Source organism: Doryrhamphus excisus, linkage group LG23 (assembly GCF_037039965.1).
Source record: "Doryrhamphus excisus strain RoL-2023G ecotype Guam linkage group LG23, RoL_Dexc_Guam_v1.1, whole genome shotgun sequence".
In the NCBI taxonomy this organism is placed as follows: domain Eukaryota; kingdom Metazoa; phylum Chordata; class Actinopteri; order Syngnathiformes; family Syngnathidae; genus Doryrhamphus; species Doryrhamphus excisus.
Window position 1 is genome coordinate 6,463,894 of NC_136379.1, and position 9,238 is coordinate 6,473,131.

The 9,238-nt window shown below is 45.3% G+C and overlaps 1 protein-coding gene across 12 annotated transcripts in view; it reads left to right on the top strand.

Annotated features, from left to right (window-relative positions):
* The window catches only part of rapgef2b (Rap guanine nucleotide exchange factor 2b), a 117,354-nt gene extending 111,859 nt beyond the window's left edge, over window positions 1-5,495 (top strand). For 8 of the 12 annotated variants that reach the window (XM_078788593.1, XM_078788599.1, XM_078788595.1 and 5 more), the window contains 7 exons: window positions 889-1,115; window positions 1,198-1,365; window positions 2,755-2,904; window positions 3,123-3,321; window positions 3,417-3,922; window positions 4,145-4,622; window positions 5,261-5,495. In XM_078788593.1, the coding sequence (XP_078644719.1) occupies window positions 889-1,115; window positions 1,198-1,365; window positions 2,755-2,904; window positions 3,123-3,321; window positions 3,417-3,922; window positions 4,145-4,560 (1,666 nt within the window). In that variant the 3' untranslated portion in view covers window positions 4,561-4,622; window positions 5,261-5,495. The remainder of the gene's footprint in view (window positions 1-888; window positions 1,116-1,197; window positions 1,366-2,754; window positions 2,905-3,122; window positions 3,322-3,416; window positions 3,923-4,144; window positions 4,623-5,260) is intronic. The other 4 variants (XM_078788594.1, XM_078788598.1, XM_078788597.1 and 1 more) reach the window with 1 other exon arrangement.
* Window positions 5,496-9,238: the final 3,743 nt, after the last annotated feature.

The following is a 9,238-nucleotide window of genomic DNA, read 5'->3' on the forward strand; positions in this document are numbered from 1 at the left end:
TCAAAATGGTCGGCTCATTAAGGACACACAGGCTATGTAGATTCAAAACATTCCAAAAAGTCAGTTTTCCCGGAATTCCACATTTTCCAGTTCACAAATTTTAATTGGAATGAAAGCCATTTTTATCCCATTCTTCAACCAATTCAAAACATTCAAGCATCAAAACATTCCATTCATTCCGGATATTCCACATTTTCCATCCAACTCATTGAAACAGCAGCCTAACATGTAAGAATTTTCCAGAACCAAAAATTCCTCCTTTTTCCGTAATTCTACACAAGGTGCCTTTTCTCCATGATCATCCAAAGTGACCCTTTGTGTGCCAGATTGTTTTATGGAAAGTTTTATGTTCATTTTCGGTTCATTTTCCTCATTCTTTACATTTTTGTGGTGAAGCTGGATGACATCGTGCGTACAGGGAACATATAGGAAAAATATGGAAGCCAGAGGCGGTTTCAAGAAATCTAAATAGGGAGCTTCCCGTTTTGTAATTATGAGTGCTTTTTAACGAGAACATTTAATGACAAGATTCATATCTCATTACAAGTTAATTATCAGATCCTCATCCTGGGAATGCCAGACGCTGACTTCTATTATAAGATAATCAGCGGAACAATTACAGTGTAATGGGAAATTCCTTTATTATTATTAATATTTTATTTAGATGTTCGTCCAGCCACCTAAGTGTAAATTATGAGTTATAGAAGTTTCTTTTTTTTTCCTCGCTGTCAGCTCTCACCCACTTGGAATGTGTGGAATGTTTTCCCAGAAAAGCTAACGCTCCTCTCTGCATGTTTTTATTTCTGCATCCCAACATGTGGTCCCAAACAGAAGAATTAATTCCACCTTTTTTGATGTCTTTCTGCCGCACGTTCCTCTACACACAAGCAGCTCTCTGAGTCAGGGCAGCGCCAACGCGGCCGTGCTGGACGTCAACCAGACGGGCGGACACAAGAAGCGAGTTCGCCGCAGCTCCTTCCTCAACGCCAAGAAGCTCTACGAGGACGCCCAGATGGCCCGCAAGGTCAAGCAGTATCTGTCCAACCTGAGCCTGGAGATCAACGAGGAGAGCCTGCAGACGCTGTCGCTGCAGTGCGAGCCCTCCATCAGCACGCGTGGGTTTTCTGCTCGACGAGGTTCAGAACCGAAAAGCGTGCTCGGTCGGCCGGTGTAAACCATCTTCTATGTTGTCTTCAGTGCCCAAGAACGCTGGCGGCAAACGGCCCGACACGTCCCCCGTGGTGTCCAGAGCAGCCAGCCAACAGAGAGGCCAGCTCGCCAAAGGGAGCCAGGCCCTCCAGGTGCCCGCTGTGGCACTTTACCCTTCCCGCAAGAAGGTGCCCGTCAAGGATCTGCCTCCTTTTGGTACGGATGCCATGTTTTTTATATTTTATATTTATTATATTTTTAACTCATTCAATCCCGGCCATTTTTGATGATTGTTATTGATTTTTCAAGGCACATAAGAATATTGGGTATGTAAACATGGTGTATACTAAAAGAAAGATTAGACTCTCAGCTTTCATCAGACAAAAAAAACTTTATTTCTACCTTTTCCCGTTCTTTAGTAATCATCAGTAGAACATGGGTTAGTTCCAGCTAATATCAGTTCTCAGCAAAAAGGGACAAAAAGGCTTTTTGTGAAAAAATACATTTCAAGCAGAACTTTTGTTTTGACTCAAATTTAGCCGTGTACATATTCTAAATTGTTGTTTTAAATGAAAATACATGCATTTTTAACAAAAATGTAATTTTTTTTTTAACATTTGCAACTATGTAAACTGTGTAAACACGCCCAACACTCACTTTCTCACTTTTCACATTTTTTGGCTTAAAACTGCACCAAATTTTCTACCGCTTTTCCTCACGCGGGTCGCATCGGGTGCTGGAGCCTATCCCAGCTGTCTTCGGGCGAGAGGCACTGGGTACACCCTGGACTGGTGGCCAGCCAATCACAGGGCACATATAGACAAACAACCATTCACACTCACATTCATACCTATGGACAATTTGGAGTCGCTAATTAACCTAGCATGTTTTTTGGAATGTGGGAGGAAACCGGAGTACCCGGAACTCCACAGTCCACACATAGATAGCCGAGGGTGGAATTGAACCCTGGTCTCCCAGCTGTGAGGTCTGCGCGCTAACCACACGTGCAGCCTCATTATACTTCATTTTTTAATTTGTCATAGTTAGTATCCATCCATCCATTTTCCTCCGCTTATCCGGGTCCGGGTCATGGGGGCAGCAGTCTCAGTAGGGAAGCCCAGAATTCCCGGTCCCCGGCCACCTCCTCCAGCTCCCCCAGAGGACACAAGGCGTTCCTAGGCCGGCTGTGAGACATAATCCCTCCAGCGTGTCCTAGGTCTGCCCTGGGGCCTTTTCCCGGCTGGGCATGCCCAGAACGCCTCAATTAGCATTATTATTATATTATAGTTTTTATTTTTTTTATCTTTGTAATTTTATTTATTTTATTTATTTTATTTATTTTATTTATTTTATTTTCTAGAATACATGTGTGCATTTGATGCATGGACAAAAGTATTGGTCCATTCTGCCTATTGAAAGTTACTATTTGCATTCTGACTTCCTGTATGCCGGTGCTGCCCCCTAGTGTCTGTGCGTCAAACACAGAATTCCAGACAAAGCAGCTTAGTCCCAATGCCCCCCGAGAGTGGACTATTGGTCCCCCACACCCCCATTCCCCCCCTCCCCTTTTTCCAGCTAATTCTTTTCTGGCCGGCGTCTCCGCAGGCACCAGTTCTCCTCAGTCGCTGAAGAAGATCCTGTCTTTGTCGGAGGAGGCCAGCGAGAGGCATCGGAGGCATCCAGAGGACACGCCGTCCAACGCCTCCTCCCAGCTTTCTTCGCCGCCCACCTCCCCCCAGAGCTCCCCTAAGAAGGGTAAAGCCAATAATGCTTGTCCTCCTCCTGTGTTTCTTTTGTGCCCCCTGGTGGTTGGCATTGTGCATTGCGTAATTAAAGCTCATGAAGAAATATGTTAAAAAGCATGGAATTAGCATGGATTTTAACAAAATATAGTAATATTTTAAATTATTTATATAGTTTTTACATTTATTACTGTATATAATAGTAAATCTTTCTTCCCTGTCATGTGACAGGTTACAACCGAATGGGCGACGCCTACTCGGACTCGGGTCACAGCGAGATCTCGTCACGTTCCAGCCTGGTCAGTAACTTATCTTTCGACATGGCGCATGACGACCGGAGGCTGCGGCACTCGGGAGGAGTCGGGGATTCCCATGTGGGAGCGCGATTGGAACGGCGAGCCACCACCGACCCCGACCAGTACAGCCTGGGGTAGGTCACATGACACTGGAGCGTTCTAGAGATAAGATCATGTGGTATGTTCCAATGGTCCAGGAATTGAACACAAGTTAATCCGCTGGTTCCAGGTCTTACTCATCGATGCAGGACTGTCGGGGCATCTACGCCGGCTGCCCAACGGTACTCTCCTCGCCCAGTTCGGAAGAACTGACCCAGGATCAGGGCGACCGCGTGTCCCTGGATGCCGCCGACAGCGGCCGAGGCTCGTGGACATCCTGCTCGTCCGGGTCACATGACAACATCCAGACCATGCAGCAGGGCCGCAGCTGGGAGACGCTGTCCTTCGGAGGGGGGCTCCCGCCCGGCGGCTCCGAGGCCTTGCTAGGCGGGCCCGCCGCGTTGTGGGCGGCCCAGGCGAGGGGGAGCTGGGCCTCGGCCAGCTCGTCATCATCCTCGGCCGCTTACTGGGGGGAGGACTCTGAGGGGGACACGGGCACCATCAAAAGGAGAGGCGGCAAAGACGTCAATGCCGATCCGGAGACGAGTAGCATCACGTCTACGGGGTCTGAGGAGGCCAAGCAGATCGGACGGCCGTCGCCGTCGCCCATCACCGCTGGCTGTAAGGGTCTTATCTGTGAGTGTCCGCACCGCCATCTTGTGGCTGGCATCAGTACTGCAGTCATGCATGGACACCGTCCACTATTAGAACCCATTCAGTCCATCACACCCGACCCATCAAGTCCCCATAAACTTTGTTCTTCATTCTTAGCTTTGCAGGTTTTTCTTTATTTTTCTCAAGCTGCTGCTGCACCACACTTTATTGAGAGAGTTAAAACATTTGCATCTCTCCCCGCAGCCCGGAAAGAAGGCCGATACCGCGAGCCTCCCCCGACCCCGCCCGGCTATACGGCTCTGACCCTCTCCGACCTCGCCGAAGGCCAGCACCCGCCGCCCTCGCCGGCCCCCGCGTCCATCACCGTAGCCAGCACCACCACCTCCGCCACCACGGCGACGTCGCGCCGGCCGCCTGACTACACCACCGCACTGCAGCGCTCTCGAATGGTGACGCAGTCGCCCGACTCGCAAGCCCACCAGCAGACGTCCAAGCAGAGTCGGGGTGGCAGCGGCGGGGGGCATCAGCGCACGCGCTCGCCCGCGGAGGACCACGAGGCCGAGCAGGAAGAGGAAGAGGAGGGTGAGTCCTTGTCTCCCAAACTTGTCGCTCTGAGGAAGCCGAGGGCGCAGCGCGCATCCCAGACCCCCCGACCGTGACAGTGTGTGTGCAGAGGGGGCGGGGTGTAATAAAGGCAGGGCCCCCCCCCCCTTCACGGCAGGTAAAGACTGATTTATCAGCTAGCCCCTCCCCCTCCTATCAATGCATGGACACACACTTGGACTGAGACCATTCTCACTACTTCCTGAAGGGGGGTGGCTCCACCCCCTAGACCCCCACAGCACCCAATCATGGGACTCTCATGCATGCTCGCAGAAGTTCAACAACACCGCCCCCCACCCCTTTTCCTGCACCAACCGCCCACCTCACCGGGCCCCCGGATGGATTCTATATTACGTTAGTAGCACACTTTCATACCCGCACTAGTCTATTATGGTAGACCACCACAATGTACACCCCATATTGGCGCCCCCGAGGGATTGTGGCTATAATTCCTGACCCTGACGTTTTGCTTGATGGCGGCCATTTTGTTCAACCAATCCTGCTGAAATTTGACAAGCATGTGCTTGCCAGGTGCCAAATATGGCGTCCATTTGGCGTCACGTGTTCAAGTTATTGTAGCGTGTGCTAAATTTCAAGTCATTCCGACCAACGGCGTTCAATAACAGCGCCACCATTTGTCAGGAACGTGGAAGCACAGGCAACACAGTCGGGGGTGCATGCAAGACACCTTTTCACCCTTTTGTGTGCGATGGACTTAACGACATCCTCACCTGTCTGTCCTCCGTCTCTCTGCAGATGACGAGCAGGTGTCGGCGGTCTGAGAGGCCACGCCCTGGACGGATGGACAGATGGATGGAAAAGCGGGCGGGTGTTAAAGAGACGGACAGAGGGCCGATAAGACTCTCATCATCAGTTACGTACGTGCCTGCTCTGCCTCCTGATTGGTGGACTCCTCCTCGTCCCCCCTGCCTTAAAGCATCATGGGGGGTTGAACGACCCTGCATGCAAAAAAATCAAATACTGTGAAGAAGATGAAGAAGAAGATGAAGAAGAAGAAGAAGAAGAAGACGAAGAAGAGGTCAAACGCTTGGCACTTTGGACAATAATAAATAGAAAAAAACAGACTTTGACAAGCAGAGGACAGTCTGGATGTGATGTTTGCACTTTGCTCGTCTCTCCATCAAGTGTTTGAACCCTCGACCCCCCCCCCCCCCAGTATTAGCGCACACACACACACACACACCTAGCACTTTGAGCACAATGCTAGCGGACACGCGGCCTCCTGGACACCAGGGTAAGAGTGGACCATCAATGGATCATCTTCGTCTTCTGCCCAAAAGCACAAAAACAAGCTAAGAAGGTTTTTTTTTGGGGGGGGGGGGGTTAAGGACATGGAACCTCCATGGAGGAAGGGGGGTGGGGTTTTTGGCTGTCAATCATGACATCCTCTTTTAAAGAAGACGACAACATTGTGTGAATGTCCAAAGCGCCTTACAAACCACATGACTTGCTTTTGTTTTTTTTTTAGTAGGATCAAAGGAGACACCCCCCCCCACACACAGCTCCCACGCCCCCCCACCCCCACCCCCAAACCCCCCGACCCGAGAGTGAAATGCCTTATTGGAGATTTGGAGGTGATTCCCCTCTTCTGTTATGGCCGCTTCTTTCCAACATCATCACCCCCCCACCACCACCCCCCCCAACCCCCAACCAAAACACTGACTGAACCTTTTTAGTTTTTTCAGACTTCGGTGGAGAAGTTTAAAAAAAAAAAAAAAAACACCAAGAACCATCAGTGACCTGATGAAATTATGGAAATATGGAAATATGGAAATATGACCACAGTTGTCATTTTACCAGAATAAAGTGTCCCATTTAAGAATTCAAATATATTATTTTCATGAGAATAAATTTGTATCATTAAGGAGAAAATCTTTATTAATTTTCCTGCTAATACGTTCATTCTAATGATACTGAAAAAAAAAGATAAAAGATTTATGTCTCATTAATACAACATATGGCATATATCATGATTTATGACAATAATATTACTAGTGGGGGGAAATTATATTTGATCATTTTAAATGAATATAATTGTAATAGAATAAAATGGCGATAATTACAGCAAAGTTACATGATAATTAAGTATTATTAAAAGTCACATTTAATATATTCCAATAACTTTATGACTGAATTTATTCTGGTAATTTGACAACTTTTTCTCCGTAGCATCACAAACCCCGCCCTCCAAAAAATGATGTTATTGTGAGGATGCGCTGTGTCCATCTTTATTGGTGCAAGTTGTGTGTGTGTGTGTGTGGGAGGGGGGGGGGGTGATATTCCTGGTAGAATCAGGAGTCCGGCTGTCAACGTTTTCCTCAATCCCAGATTGACGCTGATCACATTGATCAGTTTTTTTGGGGGGAGATTAAAAAATAAAAAATAAAAAAAACATCAAGGAGACGATGAGACTGAAAACGGTGCCGTGTTTTCCACTGCGACGACACTAAAAACATGTTTGTTTTTTTTGGGTTTTTTTCGGTATCGTGATTTTTTGTTTTGTTTTATACGCTCCACGCCGTGTCGATGGACGAGCGAGCGGTCGGGCTGCCAGCTCCTTTGGAAAAGTACCGTTGCACAAAGAGCGTAAAGATTTGGTGTAGTGGCCGTAGAAGTGCTACTGTTTTTTTGACGTGTGATGTCGGTGAAGACGTGTACATTTTAGCTGGTGATGTTCTCTCTCTCTTCCTTCTTGTACTACCGACTACCATTCCCGCCTCTATGTCTTTTACAAAGACCATTGGTGGAGTACCGGAACTATCTTTTCATTTCCTTTCTTTTCTTTTTGTATTTTTAATACAATAATTGTACATATTGGTTATATTTTTGTTGAAATGTATTATTGTTTATGCCTCAACATCCAGTTTGTATGAAAAGCTGGGAATCAATAAATACCGCATACAGAATTCCTTTTTTTTCCTTGTTGACGCATGGAGTTTACATGACCTTGTGTGACTTTGTGTCAGTGCCATCCGTCTTCTACCAAGCCAGTTGGGTGCCATGTCTTCCCCAAGGACTTCTACCGGTTAGACGTGCCCTGAACACCCCCCCTCTCAGGGAGGCGTCCCGGAGGCCCACAGGTGGGTCATTAGGGGGCCCCCTTCTGCAGCCAGGCATGGAGGAGGCGCACGATGGCGAGCGTCTGGTAGCCACGCCTACACCTATGGGGTTCGACCGGGCATACCTTGGAGATTTTACATGCCCCCCCCCCCCACACACACCTCCAATGAGCTCACAACTCATGGGAGGGGCCAAAGGGGGTGGGTACAGAGTAAAATAAATTTTATTTAAAATGTAAATAATTATGTTTTTCTTTTAATAAAAACAAATTATATTTTTTGTCTAAATTTGAAGACATTGTTGGACAAAGTGAGCAGTAATATTATTTGACAAATATAAAAATCAGTGACTACATTTTTGCCAAAAAAGCATTATTCTACATTACTCTTTATTATTTAAATATATATATATTTTTTATGACTAAATTATTATTTTAATTTAAATTTTAACATTTAAATTTGACCTTTCAGTGGGGCCCAAAATGAACGTTTAACATATTATTTAAATATATTTTTTTATGACTAAATTATTATTTTAATTTAAATTTTAAAATTTAAATTTGACCTTTCTGTGGGGCCCAAAATGAACGTTTAACATATTTAAATATATATTTTTTTTTTTTATGACTAAATTATTTTAATTTAAATTTTTAAATTTAAATTTGACCTTTTAGTGGGGCCCAAAATGAACGTTTAACATATTTAAATATATATATATTTTTTATGACTAAATTATTTTAATTTAAATTTCAAAATTTAAATTTGACCTTTTAGTGGGGCCCAAAATGAACATTTAACAAATATAAACATTGCTAACATTACATTATTTTGTAATATTTGTAAAAGCATCACTATTTTATTAGTACATTTTGTCACAGTTGTTAGACTTTGTTTAAGCAAACGTTACTATTTAATAAAACCATCTTAAGTCCAACACTAAAAACTCTTTTCGTTGTGATTTAGTGCTTTAGTAAATACTTTGGTAAGAAAGAATGAAAGCCTATCATAGACGCTTTCAAATGCTGCAGTGGACTAATTGGCACACTTGGACACCAATTGGCCGCTAATTACAGCAAACAAATGAGGTGTAGTTTACCCTTGCAGCCACTAGAGGGAGACATTCTCCACGGAAGAGTCTCCCTTCCCTCAGGTAGTGTTTACTGTTGTGTGTGTTTACGGGTCACATCATGGGATGGCTTTCACGGTAAATTGGACCAAAGCGGCCTCGCTACAAGGGAGGGGAGGGCAGATGTCACCGGTGCCCAGCGGTCCGTGTCTCGACTTGACGGGCCTGAACTGACCCCAGCAGACGGTTGTGGCGGTGAAAAGAGGAAAAGGAGGATTAATGAAAGAAACAGCTTTGCCTGGAAGGAGAGCTACAGGAAAAAACAATTGCTGAAGGATAACATGGAATATGAAAAAGGTTGTTATTTCAAGAGCGTTCAATCACAATATTGCTAGAAAAAATAATAAAACCATTGCAAAACAGTAAAAAAAAATTGATAATTATAAAAAATAAAATGTAAATAATAATAAAATAATTTAATTCAAAAATAAATAATAATAATAATATTAGGGGAAAATACAAAATTTTATGACGAGGAAAAATATATATCTCAAAACTGGGGATGCTAATAGTGCAAGTTTTGGTATT